This window comes from Taudactylus pleione, unplaced genomic scaffold (genome assembly GCF_031769625.1).
Source record: "Taudactylus pleione unplaced genomic scaffold, aTauple2 ptg000345l, whole genome shotgun sequence".
In the NCBI taxonomy this organism is placed as follows: Eukaryota; Metazoa; Chordata; class Amphibia; order Anura; family Myobatrachidae; genus Taudactylus; species Taudactylus pleione.
Window position 1 is genome coordinate 1,872,193 of NW_028284746.1, and position 23,014 is coordinate 1,895,206.

At 42.2% G+C, this 23,014-nt stretch overlaps 1 protein-coding gene across 2 annotated transcripts in view; it reads left to right on the top strand.

The window, feature by feature from the left end:
- Positions 1–887: 887 nt before the first annotated feature.
- The window catches only part of ADAMTS6 (ADAM metallopeptidase with thrombospondin type 1 motif 6), a 309,424-nt gene continuing 287,297 nt past the window's right edge, over positions 888–23,014 (top strand). For both annotated transcript variants that reach the window (XM_088444033.1, XM_088444034.1), the window contains exons 1-2: positions 888–1,172; positions 1,658–2,022. In XM_088444033.1, coding sequence (XP_088300159.1) covers positions 1,076–1,172; positions 1,658–2,022 — 462 coding nt within the window. In that variant the 5' untranslated portion in view covers positions 888–1,075. The remainder of the gene's footprint in view (positions 1,173–1,657; positions 2,023–23,014) is intronic.

Sequence of the window (23,014 nt, forward strand, 5' to 3'; positions counted from 1 at the left end):
CTATGAAAAACAACACTGATTTAATTGAATTACCCCCATATTTTGTAACCTAAGCTACGACCACTGAGACTTGATCATTCTGCCTGAGGAAGCGATTGAGCTGTGAAACATGTTGTCAGATTCCAAATAAGTGAGACTCATTCTGTTTTTATTATTTCATGTTTACTTTTTTTTCTTTTAATTGATTTGTAATTATACAGGGTACTATTTCTCCACATTTAGGGCTGGATTCAATTAGCCTTGGCAATTAACCACAGTGGCCAAGGCTATTCAATTGTAGCCCGCAGGCTGCTCCTAACGCTGATTTCTTTTCGAGCCTATGGAAGGCTCGAATAGAAATCCGCTGTAAGTGCTCTTATTGCAGGTACCGCAAACTCATTAACCCATATCTCTGGGTACTTATCCCGGAATCTATGGGTTAACACGCATTAGCCTCAGATTTACTGTGTAACTGAATAGCCTCGGGCATAAAAGTCAGAGGCTATTAGCACTTTTTCTTGCCTGGTTAATTGAATTCTCCCCTTTTAAGATGTTTACGCAAAGTCACATTTATATAGACTAAAGACAGTGCCGGAGATTATCATGTATTGTGTGTCTGCCTGCCTTCTCCCAAATGCTGCAAAATGTGCAAAGGAAATTTAGGCCTACATTCATCTCTGTATTTTATTTTTGTCTCTTGCAGGTACAGAAATGGCCCAACCTTAATAAGTTTCCCATCTGATACTTGACAAGTTGCATGAAGGATTATTTTACGCTTCCTTCCAAAAGTGAATTTTTATTTTTTTTTCATTTCTGATCATTTTTAACTGGATTAAAAAATGAAAGTGGAAAAGCGAGAGGGAACAACATTCAGGAGGAGAGCTTGTGTTAAAAAGTAATCTCTTCCTTCACGATAAACGGCGAAGCCTCTCCTTGGGGTGGTGGCGTTTGAAGAAAGGACGAAGGGTACATGGTTATGGTGCTTTTCTGGGATAGAGCTAATGCTGTAGGACAGAGGTAGCCTGACAAGGAATAAATTAATTGAAAAACTTGACATCAAAGAGAGAGAATTGCCCATCTGCTTTGCTTCCAAATTATGGAACTTTTGTGGAAGACGTTGACCTGGATATTGGGCCTTGCCATGGTTTCAGCGGAATCTCACAGGGACAGCAGACTCTCCTTTAGTTCTCAAGGTAGGGTTCCACTATTAGACATGAGCAGTGAAATATGTTTATAGTACAATGCATGTGTGCTTACAGTATTCACAGAGCACCTTTTAACATTTAATTTAATAAAACGTATGCATACAAAGGACCTGGAGGTGTCTAGTACCATATTAATGTATCTTGCCCAAATTAGTTTTGTGGCTCCTATGCAATTTCTAATTCAGAATCCATTTAACCTCCTTGTACAAGGTGCATTAAAGAAAAGTTGTGGTACAACAGCATATAAAGAATAGACGCGTTTCGCCACTGCTAGTCGGACAAGCCATGGTCAATTTAATAATATGCCTTATTTCATTGTGATTGAACTTTCTCTGTTTAATATAGTTATGAGACTGAGGACACATGTTGTACAGTGTTAGTAGTTGTAATGGTCTAGTATGTACTACTCCCTGTTACTCTCCTTTTCCTTTGCATGCTCCCTTTATGGATTGTCCTGGCTTGCGATCACAAAGGGGAATTCCTGTCTTACCTTGAACACTACCAGCTGACGGTTCCTATAAGGGTTGACCGCAAAGGGGCCTTCATCAGTTTTACTGTGAAGAATGAGAAACACTCGCGTAGGAAGAGGAGTACGGACCCTAAAGACCATGAGCAGGAAGCTTCTAAATTATTTTTTAAAATTTCTGCCTATGGCAAGCACTTTCACTTAAACCTGACTCTAAATACGGATCTGGTCTCTAAACATTTTACGGTAGAGTACTGGGGGAAGGATGGGCCTGAGTTCAAGCACGACTTCATAGAGAACTGTCACTACACGGGATATTTACAGGACCAAAACACCACAACGAAAGTGGCTCTTAGTAACTGCAATGGCTTGGTAAGTATTTTTTTTTCACTTTACAACAAAATGTCATTGTCGGCTTATAGCATTCCATGTTAAATCATATTACTGCATGTTTTTGTCCTGCAATTTAAAGGGTGACGATATAATGCAAGAAATGTATTTTACTGTATTTTATTTAAATTGTGCCATTCAAGTGGTTCAGGAAGTATAGTGGTGAAACGCATCGGATAGCCCATGCATTTAGAATAAGAATTTCATCAGGACTGACACATAGCTTACCAGTTATTTCAATTTTTTTTATACATTAGGAAATACATTTGTAGTCTTTATTACACAATGTTCTTAGAATGTCCTTACGTAGAATTCATAATTTCCTTTTGAGACTATCTTCAGATAGTTTGAAGGCACCCCACTGTTTATTGGGCCCTGTGGATAATCCCTCCTAGATAGATGCAGATCCATTAATGATACCCAAATAAAATGGATCTTCTACATTTGCAAGTAGGGAGATTAAATCATACCACATGGCGTATTGTGACTAGGTATAAAAGGATACATACAGTATGTATATTACGCAGTATGCAGACATACTCTTCCTGCTACCCTGAAATACAGTATCTACCATCATCCGCTTTGAATTCAGTGCAACTTGCTTAACTAATGTGTTGGATAATAATTCCTCGCACTGTCTGTATACAATTTATTTGGATCTAGGCTGCCGCACTTCATATCGTATGAAAACGTCCTGTGGCATACAACAGTGTATTAGCCAAGCACAAGATTTTAATTTAAATAATACTAGTCATTAATTTTTACTTTAACCAGTAAAATAAAGATTGTGCTTCTTTTGTTACTTATTTGTACATTTACATGAAGCTGGGTACACACTATACGATATGTGTACCCAGCGATGCGACTGCTGCCCCCACCTGCCGATAGGCCGACATATCGGGCGGCCGGTACACACTAGATGATCTGGTGCCCGACCGTCTGATATGTGGGCCCCTGCCGCAACCCGTTGCATGGGGTCATCAGTCGCATCGACTGGGCGAGCTGCATGTAGGGACGACATGACGATGCGGCTGAAGACCCCACAGGAGCGCGCAACAGCCTACATAGTGTGTACACACTGCACGATTTGGGCGATATGTTGCTCCAATCCATCGGAATCGGGCATACCGTCCGAAAAATCATATAGTGTGTACTAGGCTTCAGTCTACAGTTTAAAGGGGATCAGTGATCTTTCTCCTGTCTCTGTATACAATCACAAGTACTTAACCTTTGTGTGAAAGGGCCCTATAACCTATATCAACATGTAAAGAATTATATTACTAGCCTAAAGCTCTATTGGAGCGCTATATAAATAAATATAATTTATTATTTATTTATTAATAATATAATAATAAGCTAGCCTTCTCAACGTAATTCCCACAAAAGGGCCTGGGAGGTGGATCTGGGTACCCCTTTTAGACGACGGGGAGTGGTCTGGGATAATGCTCTGTTTGCATCAGAATTAAAGAGAATACCTATAAACTACTATACAGATGGTACTATGGACCTCATTCAAAGCCGCTCGCAAAATGCGAGCGCTCGCTCTGAATGAGGGCGGCCGCTTCTATGTTCAGAGCCGACCTCTTGGCCGCTCGCTAGGCTGTGGGTGACCACCCACAGATTTAGCGAGCGGCCAGGTTGATGGTCACGATTGTCAAGTCCATCGCGACCAACGGGGCTTGAGACGAGACCCTTGTGGTAGGGTCTCGTCTGCCGCATGCCCCAGTGAGCTTTCGGCTCTAATAGAGCCGGAAGCTCACCACTGACATCAGGAGTGATGTCAGTGGGGCCACCCCCAAACGGCAGGCGTTCCTTTGGGAATGCCTCCGTTTGGCAAGCCACCCCCCGCCCCGCCTACAAAACGGTGCGAGCTGTCGATCACCATCGACAGCCGCCCCTTTTGTAGTGACCCGCTTGCGAGCGCATAGGCTCTTGAATGGGACACTATGTGCCTTCTCGACTGCACAGAATATATCCCGATACATCAGATAGATGCTGGAGAGGATGTACCAATGAAGGCACCTTTTTTCATATATATGGTGGTCCTGCCCAAAGATAGTACCTCTTTGGAAGGAAGTTGTTGGTCTTATCATACGTTTACTTAATATTTCCATTCCCTATGATCCTAAATATTTCTCCATCCTCAGATCTCCGCATGTTGACTAGGCATCCAAATAAACTGCGTTACATAGTCTCTGCTACGACCTGCCAGTTGGCGGCAGGGTGGAAAGAATCTGCCCCCCCCCCCCATCTATGAAGTCTATTTTATCTAGAATATGGTGTATTTACCAATTGAAGTATATGACTAGCATTATCAATCGCCCTTCTAAATCATTCAACAGAATAAGGAACCCTTGGTTAGCCTCTCAAAACGCCCCTTAACCTTTCGCCTTGTAATAGCCACCCATATATAGTAATTTTTTTATGTTTCTATCCTTAGGACCCACCCCAGAGGATTTTCTTTTCTCTTCTCTTTCTTTTTCTTTTCCTTACTTTCTCTTTCCCTTCTGTTTTTTTTTTTTTCTTTCTCTCTCTCTAGTTATAATATAAAATTGATTACATAATTGTCTGTTTTTTGTATGGACCTGATATTTGTTTTGCCTACGTCTCGGATACCTGGCATTGCCCGGGTTGTAGAATGGATCTTGAATTACATGCATTGCCTTCATTTGTCTACATTGTTCTAGTCTATAACCCCTTCCATTGATCCTAAAAAGGACCCCACTGTTTGCGGACATGGTTTTAACCCTGAAAAGGACCTATCTATCCATTACTGTTTGGAATGGGGTATATCAGGAGCAGAGTGACTTACAGGACAGAAATCAGCATAGCTTCCCAAATCACTGTGGTTTCAGAAATCAGTGCAGAAAATCATTGCCGAGCAGAAATTTCTGCAGACCAACATTGAAGACCATGGCAGATGAAAATGTGCTTGGAGGAAATTAGTAACTGTCAGTGCAGGTGTAGTGTGACAGTTGATCCTGCGACTTGCTGCTCTTCTGTTGGAGCTCTGCCTGCCTCCCACTGGTACATATCAGCCTGTGCCTTCAGATCAGTGCACATTTAGACAAACTTGCTTAAACCAAAATGTAAAAACTTGGTGGGTACCATGTAGACCTCCATGGCCCTGATGAGCTTCAAACATAGCCAAAAACCTAATCTTGGTCAAACTATACCACCATGCCAAATTCTGGCTGTGCATAAAGGACAAATAGACACACACACACACACTCGCTTATTATACTGTATAGAAAATAGTAACGGCTTTTTTTACTAGTTGCTGCAATGTTTATGAATATCATGTTTAAGTATAAATGAAACAATACAGTATTGTGATGTAATTGTATATTCTTATATTCACTGTTTGAAACTCTCATTTTATGTTATTTTTTTAAGACTCTAATGGGTCGATTCTCACAATGGGGGGGATGTATTATAGCGACAATTAATGTGCTGCTATAACACTTTCTGCTTCGCCTCTTTGCCGAGGTGAAGCAGGAAGCTCTAACAATGAGATGTATTAACATCTCATCAGCCGGAGCAGAGGACTGATAACTCAGCATGACGGGATCTCGCAAGCATCGCGAGATCCCGCGTGCAGCCCTGGAGCCGGCAGCTCTGTCCCTGCTGTGAGGATAGGGCATCGCTAGGCTGTAGCTGTCAATAGCGACAGCTGTAGCGGGTGGAACGGTCAGGGGAACTGACCATTCATACATAGCCCAGACTATCGGCGCTGTTATCTTGTAGATAGCAGTGCCGATAATGATGGGCGCATAGCGCCCCTGTCATTTACTTCCCAGACCCCCAATCATACATGGGGGAGAAGCGGTATCAGAGCACATAACGTGCGCTGATGCTGCTTCGGCGGTTCATACATCTCCCCCAATGTGACCTTGTGACAGCTTAGAAACGGCAGCAACTGCACATTAAATCGTCCCCATTTCCATTAGGAGTGCATAGAAAAATCTTGGGGATTCTGCAAGTGTGCCATATGCGTGCACTAGAACGCCTTGCCTGCATCACTCGCAATTGAATGAATCCCTAAACTGGTAACTTGCCCATCAAACTACATTAAATATATTGTCTGTGCTATCCAAATGCAATGGCATTCTTGGACAGGGACTCTGTGGTGTGCTAAATTTACCTAAACACCCCTTAAGCAAGTGTTACAATGACCTGTTGGTAATATTAAGCAGAGAGTTTTAGGGTTCACTCTTGCTCTCAGCAATGTACAGGAAGAGGCTGCACTAGAAAATGCCACATCCTGGGTGTTAATAACACATAGCAGGCCGGTGACCTGATTGAGTTCTGCAGCCGCACTCTTAAGTGTTTTCTGTATTTTATTGTTTTGAATTTAAACCGATTCATTCATTCTGTAAGCAAATCGTTCCAGTGATGACTAGGAGCATCCTGCCCTAGAGCATGGCTTTCACAATAGCAGCTGGGTGTAATACGTTGTAATAATGGAAAATGTTGAAATGCTTATATTGATATGACCTCGAGATTAACATATTTTAAAGTAAATAATTCAATAATTTTTAAAGACTCTTGCAGATATAGCCCACTTGCTGGCAATGCCCGCTGAGGTACACTGCTGCCCACTGAGGCGCAGTGCTGCACACTAAGGCACAGCTCAGAGCTGTATGCTGAGGGGCAGTGCTACACACTAAGGCACAGCCCAGAGCTGTACGCTGAGGCACAGTGCTGCACACTAAGGCACAGCTCAGAGCTGTATGCTGAGGGGCAGTGCTGTACGCTGAGACGCAGTTCACGTTTGCACTCTCCATCTACCATTTTGCAATGTTCTCACCGTCCAAACTGCGCCCTGCCTCTAAAAGAAGGTAACGTATGCGCAGTGCAATGCTGATTTTGTCCGTCAGACCCCTGGAGCAGGATAGCGCCGGGTGGCAGGTAAAAATAAGCAGGTTGGAGCGCTGGTGAAATTGATTCTGGGGAGAATGCTGATTATGTAAGGACATTTATGAAATGTATAATTATGTTCATTAAGGATTAGAGCTCGTAAACATTGATGCTGACAAACAGCTGTTAAAATTTTAGACAAAACTTTATACTAGATGACGTGATCTATCAAACAAAGGCAGATATAGCGCCATATAAATACTCCTTGCACTACTTTACTCAAATTTTATATATATCCATCTGTGACATCCTGATGAAGGGGCAGATGGCCCCGAAACGTCGATGAGATGAATTATTGAATAAAGCACAGCACTGCTTCACCTTTATTGAAAGAACTCTGAGTGCCGCCTCTACCGTATGTATATGGTGGGGACGCCGTTCCCTGTAAAGGAGGGCACCTAAGCAAGCATTACATCTGTTTTTCAAAAAGTGAGTGCCGGATCACTGATGTATTTGTGTGTGTATATATATGTGTATGTGTATATATATGTGTATGTGTATTGTGTGTGTGTGTGTATATATATATATATATATATATATATATATATATATTATATATATACACACATACACACACACACACACACAGTGGGGCAAAAAAGTATTTGGACAGCCACCGATTGTGCAAGTTGTTGCACTTTAAAAATATGAGAGATGTCTGTAATTTCCATCATAGGTACACTTTAACTGTGAGAGATAGAATCAGAACAAAAAATTCCGGAAATCACATTGTATGATTTTTAAATAATTTATTTGTATATTCTTTCTGAAAAAAAAAAATTTGGACACCTACCAACCAGCAAGAATTCTGGCTTTCAAAGACCTGTTACTTCTTCTTTAGGAAGCTCATCTATCCTCCACTCGTTACCTGTATTAATGGCACCTGTTTGTTTGAGGGTATGGACAGGTGTCTTTTATACAGTTAACCAGTTCAGTCAGAGTGCAACCTCTCCACCAGTCATCATCCACTGGGGTGCATCCAGGACTTCCAAACTGGGGTCCAAATATATAGAGCAAAAGAATGGAGCACACACCAAATTCTTTTTAGAAAAGTAATAATAGTATTTATTCCATATTCGTCATACCACAGATATAAAGCTCAAGGAGGTATCTCAATGTTTCGGTCCATATAGGGCCATCCTCAGGAGGCACAACCACATGGCAATATGCATCAGGGCATATAGCCCACCCAGAAGCAACGTAACACTAACCACGTCTACCAGGTTCCTATTACTATCCAAAGAAGTTGTCAAAAACCATTGCGCTTCAGCGCATAATGTCATACGTCACAATAGACCGAGAGGTCAAAGTTCCTCACTCACCTAATGGCGTTAAGTCCAATCAGCCATGATCCAATCCTCATGCCGGGTACACCGCCTCACATCCGGCAAGTGGCACAAGTATCCGGTTGGCACACGTGCTTCTAATCACGTGCTTCATGCCATTCTTCCAGCCAATCTCCAGGACATCCAGCTGGCCTGCATCCAACACAGCAAAACCCGGGTTGTGGTCATGATAAACACAAGCCAACGTTCTGACTGGAACGCAAAGTTCTGGTACTGGAACGGCCATCTACTGATGAAATGTGAGAAATAAACATAGCAAATAATGTACTTGCTCCAGCATGGAGCACAAACAGGGATATAATCATGGCTGTAGTATTTATAGGGACCTGGTAAATATGGGAGAAAACATTTAATATAAATATGATCATCAGACAAATATATCAAAATCAAAATAATGCATAATAGAAATACAACCTAATAATAATGACAACAAGAAAAAATAAAACATAAACAAAGGTGTATTGGTCACAAATAATATATGAAAAATTATAAATAAAAAATTGGAAACATACAAAAATAAGTCTGCTATCTGCATTCATTCAATCCATGCGGTGCTACTGTTCCCAGGCGAAAAATCCATCTTGCCTCAAACTTCTTCAAAAGCATCATTTGGTCACCACCGCGTGTAAGAGGCGGGATCCAATCGATAATACGACAACGTAATGAGGAAACTTGATGTCCTCTAAAGAGAAAATGCTGAGCTACCGGTTTATCAGAACTCCTGGTAGATAATGCTTGTCTGATGGTACACCTGTGGTTGGCCATCCTGTCATGGAATCTGCATGATGTCAAACCCACGTATGCAAGCCCACAGGGGCACGTAAGCAGATATATCACAGAGTCTAGTAGACGTTGCAGTTCATAACGAATAGGAATGGGGCGGCCACTATGCGGATGAGGAAAACTCAAGCTAGGTATCCTTTGTCTACACGTTGTGCAACCAGTACATTTAATGCATCCGGGTTTTTGGGTTAGAAGCCAGGTGTTATCATTTGATGCCCTCAACTGGGGAGGATGCATCAATAATTGTTTCAAGTTCTTACCCGTCCTGAATGCCATCATAGGTGGTTCCTGTGCCACATCACACAAAGTAGGGTCAGACATTAAAATGGGCCAATGCTTACGGAGGAACTTCGCCACAGAGTTTGAAACTCCATCATATTGAGTGACGAATAACATCCGATTTCGTACACGTTTGTGTCTTTGACCGCATGCGGTGTGTTCTAATGAGACATCCTTCCACGGTCTTTCTCCTGTAGCCCCGTTCCAGGAATCGTTCCTTCATCTCAAGTAATTGTTGCTCACCCACCACTGGATCCGTATTGTTCCTCAGTACTCTTAAGAGACCGGTAGACTGTCCTTCAATTTTGGAGGATGATTGCTAGTAGTATACAACAAAGTGTTGCGATATATACTGTGTATGTATTTGAACAAAATGCAAAGTGAATGTACAGAAGAGAAGTCTAAATCAAATAAATATACCCTTTGCCTTCAAAACGGCATCAATTCTTCTAGGTACACTTGCACAAAGTCAGGGATTTTGTAGGATTATAGTCAGGTGTATGATTGGTTAATCATACCAAACAGGTGATCATGATCATCATTTTCATATGTAGGTTGAAGCACAATCATTAACTGAAACAGCTGTGTAGGAGGCTTAAAACTGGGTGAAGAACAGCCAAATTCTGTTACATAGGTGAGGTTGTGGGAGACCGTTTCATGTAACAGGTCATACACCATGGCAGGACTGAGCACAGCAACAAGACACTAGGTAGTTTACTGCATCAGCAAGGTCTCTCCCAGGCAAAGGTTTCAAAGCAGACTGGGGTTTCAAGATGTGTTGTTCAAGCTCTTTTGAAAAAGCACAAAGAAACGGGCAATGTTGAGGACCATACACGCAGTGGTCAGCCAAGGAAACTTAGTGCATCAGATGAAAGACACATCATGCTTACTGCTGTTTGAAATCAGAAGATGTCCAGCAGTGCCATCAGCTCAGAACTGGCTGAAACCAGTGGGACCCAGGTACACCCATCAAAAAGCCATACATTCGACGTGGAAAAAAAAAACAAGCTACTCAACTATGCAGAAAAACATAGGAATTGGAATGCAGAAAAATAGCAGCAGGTGCTCTGGACTGATGATTCAAAATGTTAAATATTTGGCTGTAACAGAAGGCAGTTTGTTCGCTGAAGGACTGGAGAGCGATACAATAATGAGTGTCTGCAGGCAACAGTGAAGCATGGTGGAGGTTCCTTGCAAGGTTGGGGCTGCATTTCAGCAAATAGAGTTGGGAATTTGGTCAGAATAAATGGTGTCCTCAATGCTGAGAAATACAGGCAGGTACTTATACATTATGCAATACCATAACGGAGGTGTCTGATTGGCTCTAAATATATTCTGCAGCAGGACAACGACCCCAAACATACAGTCAATGTCATTAAGAACTATGGGCCTGATTCAGAGCCGTTCGCTATTTGCGGTCGTTCGTTCAAAAACAAGGGGTGGCTATTCAAATGATCCGTTCGCAAATTGCAGTCTGTTCACACCTCTAAGTCTGAACGAGCGAGCAAAACATACGCTTGTTTATTTGTTAAAAACGCCCCCTGGCCGCTCGCACCATACGTCAGGTCCGCTATTTATTAGATTAATCGAGTACATCGACCAGCGTATGAACTGCTCGCTATTCTTGTGGTTGGTTTTTGCTACCACAATCTTGCGAGCAGTTCTGGCTATAAAATAACCCAGTGACGTGGTCAATGACGCTGCTGTATTAATTATGCACACCCATAAAACGCCCGTTTTGACCTTTAAGCACGCCTGCGTTCTGATCTCCACTCCCCGTTTTCAAGCACCTTCCCCTGTTACCACCCACATACGCCTCATTCTGTCACTCAAAATAGCAGGCATTCGCTATATTACGAGCACATGAATTTCAGCCGCACTGACTGGTTCGCGCATGCGTATAACGATCCGTACGCATGCGCAGATGTGCGAACATCGCTCGGAACGAGCGTACTGCCGCTAGCGAGTGGCTCTGAATGAGGGCCTATGTTCACCGTAATGAAGAACAAGAATTCCTGGAAGTGATGATATGGCCCCCACAGATCCCCCATCATCGAGTCTTTTCTGGGATTACAATAAGAGACAAAAGGATTTGAGCAAGCCTACATCCACAGAAGATCTGTGGTTAGTTCTCCAAGATGTCTGGAAAAACCTCCCTGCTGAGTTTCTTCAAAAACTGTGTGCAATTGTACCTAGAAGGATTGAACCTTTTTTGAAGGCAAAGGGTGGTCACACCAAATATTGAAATATAATGATTTGATTTAGATTTCTCCTCCGATCATTATGTGTGTGTATATTAGAGATTTACGGGTTCGGATTTACTTAGTTCTTTTCGCCACATTAGCGCAAGTTCGGATTAGTTCGGAATTATCTTATCTAAAACACGTGACAGCTGGATAGCCAATATGATGCCATTTTTGAGATTCGAACATATCCGAGTAAAACCGAACCGCACATCTCTAGTGTATATATATACATGTGCATGTATACGTGTGTGTGTGTGTGTGTTTATATAATCTTTACCATTACATCACTCAATCAGTGTTTTAGGTGCCGCCTAACCATAGCACCTATCAGGCTTACATCAAATCATGTTTCAGGATTTAGCCAAACACCATATCCTTTAAAAAATAATTCTATCAAATCCAGACCACCACCTCATCTCAATTATAAATTGGTAAATCTGAGCTAAGGGATGAGAAGTGCACATGCAATTTACAATATCACAAACTAGTGCTCAACAAGGGGTACTCCTTTCCTGAACTAATCACTGAAGATAAATCTCTCTACAGCTATGTGAACAGAAAAGGCCAATGTGGTATTATCAACTATATAATTTGAGCTCTGTGGTGCGTGTATATTTGTGACAAAAATGCTGGAAAAGTTGTAATATGTTTTTAACTTCCGCCTGGTAGACGGAAGCTGATTTAGTCTTGATTGCCAGACCACCTGTGAGAGGTTGATAAAGGGTGTGGCAGTTTTTGTAGTTGGTCTCTCACTGCCTGGTGAACAAATCGGAGGCCTGTTGAGATACACTGTTTTGTTAGAGGGGTGTTTGGACTTTCCATTCTGATCGAGGGAATCAATTTGTTATAGCCAGATAAGACAGAATTTACTTTTATATTTTTGTTTATATTTTTTGTGTCGCTAATAAAACTAGCTGCGTATACTTGTACCAAGGCCACGGACTAGTGTACTACTACTTGGCTGCTACATGACAAGTGCAACAGTTTACGCCAGGAGATGGTACCCTTACCCTGATCTTGCCACACATGGTAGAGAATGCAAGCATTGGACTTATATTGCTACCATAAAAACCTATGTGGAAAATTTAAAGTGACAGACACCCATTTTTTGTTTTTTCTTTTTGAGGAAAAAGTCTGTAATATTGTGAACTTTTTGGTGGTGTCATGAGCTGTTGCATATAGGGAAGCCAGATTATGTTTCTCGCCTGTCGTAAGAGATAACATGGAGAACATAGTTAAGGCCTTGTTACAGGCTACATCGGGACAACAGGAAGCCATCAGGGCTCAGCAGGAAGCCACTAGGGTGCAGCAATTGGCCATTGTGGAGGCCCGACGAGAACAGCAATTAGATGTTGAGGAGATCTAGGTGCAACAGCACCAATACTGCAAGTTCTTAAAAGAGGTGGTGGAGCATGTAGCAGCCCTGTATGGAAATGCTTCTATGGATGTCACAAGTAGCTTCAGCTCCATGTCGGCTAGTCATTTTCTGCAAAAGATGAGAGTGATGATGTTGAAGCATATTTAACTTTCAGAAGAACAGCTGAGATGGAAAGTTAGCCAAGAAATGAGTGGGCAGGTTTTTTGCACCCTTCCTGTCAGGAGAACCGCAAAAGGCATATTTTTGATTTGACCCTTACCGATGCCAAGGACTATGACCAACTACAAACTGAGAAAATATATTGTATCAATAGAATAGCAGGGTCATGAAATAGTCATACAAACCAAATAGCATTTATTCAAATGAAATACATTACTTGCAAATTCATATTAAAGTTATTCATATTTAATTGACCACACTTTAACCTTGATAATTGTGGCACAAAGTTTCAGCATAGACTGTACAAGGTTTTCCAACAGATCAATCGTGAAATTCCGATTCCTTGATTCTATAACAGCTTCAATCTGCTTTATTCTGGTTGCTGGTTTGATTTTAGAGATCCTGTATTAATTGTATGCCAAATAGTCTCAATCTGGTTGAAGTCTGGTGTTTGCCCTGGTCATTAAATATGCTGGACATTTCGCCATCTGGTTTGCATAATAGCATGTTCCGGAAACCTCTCTTTAACTGAAGGAAGCCTACTGCTTACAAGAACTTTTCATTCATCATTCATGATTCCATCACCAATATCAAGACGACCGACACCAGCTGTTGACGACCCAAATCATAATCTGCACAGGATGCTTCAGTCAGATCGAGGCACTCCAGTTGATATTCTTCATGTAGAAAACATTTCATGTAGGGGGTTGTTTGGTTTTCCAACTAAGCAAAAACTTTTCTCCCCTGCTGACTGGTCCACAACTTATGTTTTTTATCCTAAGTGCGCCAGCAAATTCTTTGGAACTTGGGCTTTTTCTTTGCTGCTATACTTCCTCTCAGACCAGCTGCTTGACCTCTACTTTTGGTGTCCATTGTGACAGATGTTCAGGGGACGTGAGGTGCCAATCTGCGAGTTTCATATGCCGAAGATCTTGATCTTCACATTCCATCATCTTCCTTGGGTTCCCTGGTTGTGGATGGTCACCCATAGAAAGCTTTTCATTGTGTTTTTTGTTCTTGATACTGTAGATTGCACAAACACTCCTAATCGATAATTGAATGCGGCTCTTTAAGTCCAGTAGAGGCACAGATGTTTTTGAGAATTGTTAAAAATTGTCAAGAATTTTTTTTTTCTTCAGTGTCAGTTTTTACCTTTGATTAAGAAAATTAGAATCTTTTGATGTATTTTTATAGCAATTTATTTGTTGAAATGCTTATTTGTTATGTGTTCTAAATCTATTCCCATGTTTGTTATTGTTTTCCTCTTTTTACCATTGTGCCTATAGATACTAGGGGAATTAATTTGTGATCTGAAGCAATATTTATAACACTACAGCCTAATAATATATATTTTTTACATTCACAAGAAAAAATAGGATTTTAAAATTCTAGTTAAATTACATTATTGTGCCACACAGAACTGCTCATATAATATGCCACATATAAGTGGCATAAACAAATATAATGCTACAAAGATCTGTCCATAATTTCTAATATGCCAGCAAACCTGTTATTAAGCCTAAAATAGAAAGCTTACCCACTGTCACATGCCCACCCAGCCAGGGTTTCCTTGTCCTGGACAGCAGCCATCACAACTGCCCTGGCAATGAAGGGCAGGCTAGCCAGGAGGATGCACGGTCTGCGCCACAGGATTTCATCCAGAAACCCACCTGCCATAACTGAGAGTACCTCCGCTAGCACTATCCTGGAGACTGGCAGCTCTTGCCCCAGTGAGGCCAGTTTCGTTGTCCTTAATCAGCATCTGCATTGCTCCAGATAACATTTTTGTGTCATAGCCGGCGGGAAATAGGCAAACCCAGCCCTTCTGTGTCTCACCAGGAACTTGAGAAGGCGGCACCAGATCTGCAGCATCCAATCGCAGCTGACCCCCGACTCCGGAAATCACCGTCTCCTTGTCCAGAGTTCAGCTGGAGTCCATCTCAGAGGGGGAGCCGGAAACAGCAGTGTGGAGAGGGAGTAGGAGAAGTTCAGTGGGGGGTTATAAAGTACTCACCATGCCCCTATTCCCTACATAATTACATAATTAGTGTCCCTTCAAAATCAGCAGTACCCAATATTAACTACATTATCTGTGACCTTATTTTATTATACCAATATTATTCCAGTATCACGCATATATTTAGTTTTGGGTCATTCCATGTCAAGTGGATCAGGGATCCCCACTTGACCATCTGCAGTTTTGCTAACATTTTACTTGAATATTGTCATATATGTCAGACTAAGGGGTAAATTTACTAAAGTGAGAGTTTTTAGAAGTGAGTTTTAAAAGTGATGTTGCCCATAGCAACCAATGCAATTCTACTTAACATTTAACTAGCACCTTCTAGAGGATAAGAGCTAGAATCTGATTGGTTGCTATGGGCAACATCACTTTTAAAACTCTCTTCTAAAAACTATCAATTTAGTAAATTTACATCTAACTGTGGGAAAATTTTGGTGCACAATATGCAATAGTAGTGAAACTATAACCCTCAAAGTTGGGGTGGGTGCAACTGTCATAGACTCCACAGTGCCCAATCAGCAGGTGGGGACGATCTTCGAAATTGGTCCACTTGACTTAGACAAAATCTGTATTTTGTCCAAGTCAAGTGGACCAATTTTGAAGATCGTCCCTACCTGCTGACAGGGCCGGATTAAGGCCCACATGGGCCTGGAGCTAAAAATGTTCAAAGGCCTATACTGAGAAGGGGAATAGCTGTGATCGGTGCTGTGTGAGTGTGTTCAGAGTCACCTTGGTGGGTACACCCCCTACACTATGAACACTATGTCTCCCTAACTACATTGAAATGGAAAAATGGCATAATTAATTTTTTAGGGGGGACTAAAAAAAACTATTTAAATACTTAACATTTTTGGCTAGTTAGGCAGCTGGTAATCATTCTGTCATGTTGATGGGCCTATTTTTATCTGGAGGCCTGGAGCTGTAGCTCCATCCGCCCTATTGTTAATCTGGCCCTGCCTGCTGATTGGGCACTGCAGAGTTTGCGGTATTAAAGTAGGGAAGATTGCAGAGACATGCCCTTTATGTAGACGATGTTCTTCTAATACTGGGTACCACTAGATGATATATTGTCCAAACCAGCGGGTTAGAGCGACATATTGGGCAAATCGTCTGGTGTGTACCCGCTATATCGCTGACTATGCGTGCTCCCGCGCGACGTCAGCTACATCTTTCATCTGCCCTATATGCAGCTTCGACGGGGGATGTCATTAGTGAGTGCCATGCTGCTGAATGCAGCATGCCCGGCCGCCGCTCCATCGCTGCCCGCATTGGCAAATGTGTATGCACTTGCCGATGCCGGCTCTTCCGCTGGGTGCCGTTTCTGCCGAGGTCGGGCTGGGTACACATAGTCTAGTGTCTGAGATCATTATTACAGGCCTTTCCCTTCATATGGCACCTGAATCATATATTTAAGCACCTACATCAACACCATGTTTTACACTAGTTGTTGTTTTTTCATGAATAGGTTGTATTAATACTATCAAAATGAATGTCCTCTCCCAGACTTCTATACCAATTCAAGTGCCAATCTGAACCTCTCCATGCATCTTCAGGTTCCTCAAACATACATTCTATTAAGTTGGGCAAGAAAGAGTCCTAAAATCTGCATAAAACTTTTACAACCACTATCTCGAGGCGGGGGCGTGGATTTCCCCCAGTTTAAATACTATTACCTCAATTAGTTCTATGCATTCTATGGACCCTGTTTCCTACAGAGTCTGATCGCTGATAGAGAGGTCCAAAGCCTAGATGACCTTGACTTCTGTCCTTCTCTGGCTTTTGCACGTCCTCTATTCCAGTCATCTGGCACTCCTTATTCATTTGAGATAACTCTTAACAATATATCCCTAATGATACAGGCTTTAACCTTCCTCTTGCCTCGTCATTGCCCTATATGACAAAAACTTCCTCCAGACACCAAATATTTACATGATCTATCTCATATTCTTTTCTTTTGCAGACATCCAAGTTTTTTTTTATATCAAATTCAGCTTGTTAACCTTTTTTTTTTATTATGTTGTGGACCATATTAATGACAGACCATTATCCACTATAGAATCTCCCAGAATACACCAAACCTCCACTAAAAGCCTTATTTACATAATCTGTAATTTCCTGAACTCCACCAATTTTTCATCCAGATACAGATGTGTCCACATACAGCTATCCTCTGTGCGCTACAAGTCACGTTACGCAACGCATGAACGCTTTGCGACTCTGTAGCGCTGAGTGTCATTTTGTGCAATTTTTTCCCTTAAAATGTATGTGGACACATCTGTATTTACACAAACTAGCTTGGCAATGTGACTTGAGTGGGAGGAAAAACTCAGCCATGCAGGGCTGTGGAGTGTCGTACTCTGTAGAACTGTCTCATCATTCCCCGTTTCCCAGGCACTCCTCCAGATTAGTCTTGAACATCTCTGAACATACGACCGACCATGATCATTATCTTGCAGAAAAAAGAATCTAAATGGCAGGAGGAGCAAGCCAATAAAGTGTTCTTGACCAAGACCATAAAAACAAAGACCAGCACAGCTGTGTTTGTTTTGTGTTCTGGAAACAATAACGTTTTGTGTAGCCGCATAGTGAAGTGAAGTTGAAGTGTGCCTTGTCCACACTGATCTATGTGAATGTAAGTAAGTAACACATAATACTGCATGATATTAATAATGTCGGTAGTGGAGCAGTACAGGCCAGGAATAGGTGTGGAGTACTCAAATAATTGTCACAGCCCGGTGGCCACTTACCGGGTCCGGCAGCGCAGGGGTCTCAGCCAGTGTGGTCAGCAGACGGGGAGTCCCCGGCGCTCCGCTGCTGTTCCTGCGCCCGGCTCCTTCTCTCTCATCACAGGGACTGCAGTACAGGGGCGCTCGCCGACCTGCAAGAGGATTTTAAGGGACAGGCTAGCCCGAGGACCGAGACCTGTGTGTCGGACACAGCTAAGTCCAAACCTCCTTGTGGTGGTCCCTGGTGACTACTGCCAGCACATTAGATTCCACGTTTCATTACTAGGTTTCGCCAATCCCGAAATACAGGCTAGCATCCACTACCCATCTGTGAGTTGTGACCCTAATGTTGGTGGAGAATCGATAAGTATTAGCATTGAGCATATACTCTAAATAAGTAACCAATTACTTGTTGGTAGAAGTAGTCATATTACATATTTTAGTAAGAATTAAACTATTATTATCATTATCATCATTTTAAAGACTATTTCTGTTTAAAGACGAGTGTGGCAAAATAATATAAAATACCATTATAATTACTCCATGATGCCACCATCAACCACAACTAGACTGTAACAATTAGCCCATGCTGCCATCACCCAGTACACTGCGATATTTACCAGTTATCACATGCAGCTGTCACACATTACACTGCTGTCCTACTGTAGGTTACATGTACTTCTTCTACTATCTTATGACCTAAACTACTATTTGAACCTTAATGAAATCATGTATTGCCCACATTTAATTGCCCTAAGGTTTAAATTGTAGTCTATATGGAATGCATGTTGTAAACTATACATTTACCATTTGTGAAGGAGTTGGACCGTCAAGCGTTTAATCTGTGTCAAAATAGAAATTTTACAGCTACAAATTGTAATTTCGATGGTACTATACCCCCTCTTGTTTACCTAGAGTATCTCCCAATGTTTCCAGATGGCTCAATTATTCATATATGGTGGAGTTCTCCAAACTCACACCACCCTGGCGGAAGGTGTGAGGTCCATTTAGTACCCTTCTGGACATGGATATCCTGTTATTCCCCCAAACATTTCATCTGCTCCTAAAATGTCTCTTCCAGTTATTTAGACTTTGCCCCAAAATTGGGCTTCTGGACCCGGCGATATAGGATGTTAGATTTAAAGTGTCAATTTGTTTTATGGCAAAAAGAATAGGTTGTTCTTGCCTTAAAACTAATTTCCACTTTAAAACTTGCTGCTATATTGCCGTAATACGGGAACAGAATATGACAGCACGTTACATTTGGGCCATTGTATCAACCACCACCTGGCAGATCGCTCTGCCAGGAAACAGCTCTTTGCCCTTACTTTACATGCCATCAAACCCTGGATTTGGCACATATACCAGATGGAATGTATTATGAGAACATCTCTGGTTACTGTAAGGAATGATCGAGAACATTCAGACTCAATCCATATTCTCCAAATCCCTTTTTTCTGAACCCTAGCCTTCTGGATTTTCACATTTACTTCTTAAGATCATTTGTTCCCCGACTACCTCCCCTTGGATCACTTTATCAACCCCCGCCCATTCTTCCTCCATCGGCCATGCTGCTACCACCCCTTTTCCCTCCACTCCCCTCTCTTGACTGTCATGCAAAAAATTAATTTAGTTTCCTATTATAAAAACTGGGTATCTGCTGCTCATTCTATGTCTCGTATGTTGTATGTTTGTAATGCACATTTGTGCTATTTCACTGGTTCTTTATTGTGTCTATGAAACTGAAATAAAATTTAGAAAAAAAATAGGTTTGGGGAGAAAGGTGAATGATCTGCCTCATACAGTCCCCCAGAGCTGAAGTCTCTATGCTCTCTTACCTATCTATGAATAGGAGGTATGCCTATGCAAGAAGCTCCTGATTTGATTATAGGACAGGTGCAGCAGCCATCCAATCAGCAACTGCTCTCACGAACACGCCTCCCACCACTTCTGCATTCTCATGCATAGAAGTTTGTATCCCCCAGGGAGCTTAAGTCCTTGTCTCCTGCCTGTAATGTGTTTTAGCAAAAGCTACAGGTGGAAACTTAAAATGTTTACCTGTATAGACAGCAAGTATTTAATATGAATTTAATTGTACATATTATTTTTTATTTATGTAATCTCTTCAGTGTTATCTGTGCATGGATCTGATTTCATTCCACTGCACTGTGTGCTTGTGTTATTTATACCCCCTACATTGGCCTATACAGTATCAGTGGTAGAAACACTCTTGCCAATAAGGAAGACTAGTATACAAACTTTTGCTGTCGCTGAACTATATCTCCCATGATGCCCAGCCAGGTGTAATTAAATCACTGCTACCACTAATCCTTTGCCTTGGATCATTGCTTATTCTGCAGTGACTGACTGTAACCCCACAGATCATTCTGTGCTTATTGCTTGTGGATGAACAGGGTGTTTGGCTTAGAGTACGTAGTGTGCACAGAATGGAGAAATGAAGTCTTCAGCAGCCGTTTATAGGTTTCCGAAGCTGATGATGTGAACATAGCATACTGTGTGCCCTAATCCTCTCGCACAGCGGCACCTTTTGGAGTAAGCTGCGTGCTATTCTTGGGACTCCAAGTCATGCTAAAATTGTCATGTATTGAAAGTACACTACAGTTTGCTTAATGAATGGGGCACGGCATTAAACTTGCTCAGTGGTGTGTTCCTAATCCTATTTAGCACATATTTTTGCTTCCTTTCCCTTTCATGGATGATTCCGCCTCGAGACTTTTTTCTTCCCTTTTAGATAAAATAATTCTTTATTAATGAACGTCTGCTTTAATTATTTAGGAGAGTGATGGGTTAATACATTTTAAAAAGCAATTTTTTTTTTTGCAAAACAACAACTCTGGGATTAGTTATATTTTGAATCAAAAGTTGTTGTACAAAATATATTCATGTACCAAATAAAGTATGTTTTGTACAAAACCAAATCTAGTATATAGAGCAGGGATACCCAACATGTGGCTCTACAGCTGCTATGGAACTACACATCCCAGCATGACCTGCCACAGTTTTGCTATTACGGCATATCAAAACTGTGGCACGGCATGCTGGGATGTGTAGTTCCACAACAGCTGGAGGGCTGCATGTCGAATACTCCTGATATAGAGTATTCATCCCTTGACAGTAGAGTGATGTGAATAAATGAAACAGATATCCACACAGTGTAACACAATTTAGGGGATTAATTTTTTTTATCTTGCTTAACGACATTATTGTGCTTTATTATAATTATTAATTAGTCAGCATGCCGACATATGTCATAGCACATCCGACCTGGTCAAAGAGGATCATACAATCTAATTTCCCTAACCCACACAAAGCTCCAGACAATTTAGGGGCTAATTCGGAGGTGGGAGCATAGCAATAAAAAAGGAGGAACTTTGCACCTGGACAAACCATGTTGCAGTGCAAGGGGTGGACATACATTTATTAGATATTTTTGCATGCAGGGTACAGATGTGTCCTCATGCACTATTGCATGACAGCCGTACCGAGCATCATTCATAGATAAAACTCGGAGCGACTAAGTTGCATACATGGCTTGTACTGATCAATGTGATGTGCAACATTTGTATATCTGTGGACGACTGAGTACGAATCTGCATATGAAGTGCTATGATGCTGCGGCTTTTTCTCACGCCAAGTCCCATTGTGCTTCACCTCCGACTTTTTACGTGTTTAATACGGATTCGGTATGACATATGGCCGGACATAATCCCGGCGGATGTAATACCAACGCCGGAACGCAGAAGACTGAAGATCCCGACAGGATAAGTATTTTAACTATCCCTAACCCTCTCCCCCCCCTAACCCTAACCCTCCTTTAGGGGTGCCTAACCCTAACCCCCCCCTAGTGCCTAACCCTAACCTCCCCCTAGGGGTGCCTAAACCTAAGCCCCCATCCTGCACCCTAAATCTAACCCTTCCGGAGGGGTGCCTGACCCTAACCTCCCCCAGGGGGTGCTAACCCCCCTTCCCCTAGCCTAATCCTCCCGGGGGTGCCTAACCCTAAGTCCCCCCGGTAGCCCCTAAACCTAACTCTCCTCCCGCGGCTGTCTGCTGCCGACGCCCGGCTTACCTTCGTTCGGTATGCCGGGCGTCGGGATTTCGGCGGGTGGATGATGATAGGTGTTGGGATTTTGGCGCCTATCATTAGTCCCATGCTGGGATTTCACAGTCGGGAAGCTTCCTGACCGCATACCGTTTAATACTTATTCCTGTGCAGGAAAAGTTGCATCCCATTGTCTGTAGTGCACTGTGAGTGGTGTTTTGCTGCTAAGAGAAAGCGTCTCGGTCACGCAGGGCATTTTGCAGCGTATAGACGCTAATGGTGTGTACACACCTAGCAAAAATATCTGCAAATCGAATGATCTGCAGATATATCTGTAGATGATGGTCGTTCATATACACTGAACGGCCATCATCTTCCAGGCATCCGCGAGTCCCGCATGCCGCGGCGTTCACAGACATATCGCTGGTACACACTGGCCATCGGGTACCAGATATATTGGCCGATCAATTGATTGGCCAATATATCTGTCAGTGTGTACCCAGCTTTACACCCTAACTTATAGCTACATAATGTGTTGTAAGGTCAGAGAATGTAAATTAATGGTGACAGGCCAAATTTAAACATTAATTTTCAGCGCCATTGTATGTAAGTTAGGTCTGCAGAACCCCATGCCTCTAATGCCAGCAACAGACCAGGATTTTTGTATAGCCTTACATAATAATCCACAACTAAGGGCAGCACAGATGGTGTAATGGTTAGCATTACTGCCTTACAGCACTGAGGTCTTGGGTTCGATTCCAGCGACTGCCCTTACGGTGTGGAGTTTGTATATTTTGTCCATGCTTGCGTGGGTTTCCTCCGGGTTTCCTGACACACTCCAAAAATATACTGATAGGTTAATTGGCTCCCAACAGAAAAGTAACCCTAGTGTGTATGGTTGTGCGCTTATAGATTGTAAGCTCCACTAGGGCAGGGACTAATGAATGGCTAAATATTTTGTAAAGCGCTGTGAAATTTGTGTGCGCTCTATAAATAGTGATTGGAGTGCACCTATCACCTAGACGCAGTGGATGCTGCCATTTGTTTGCTG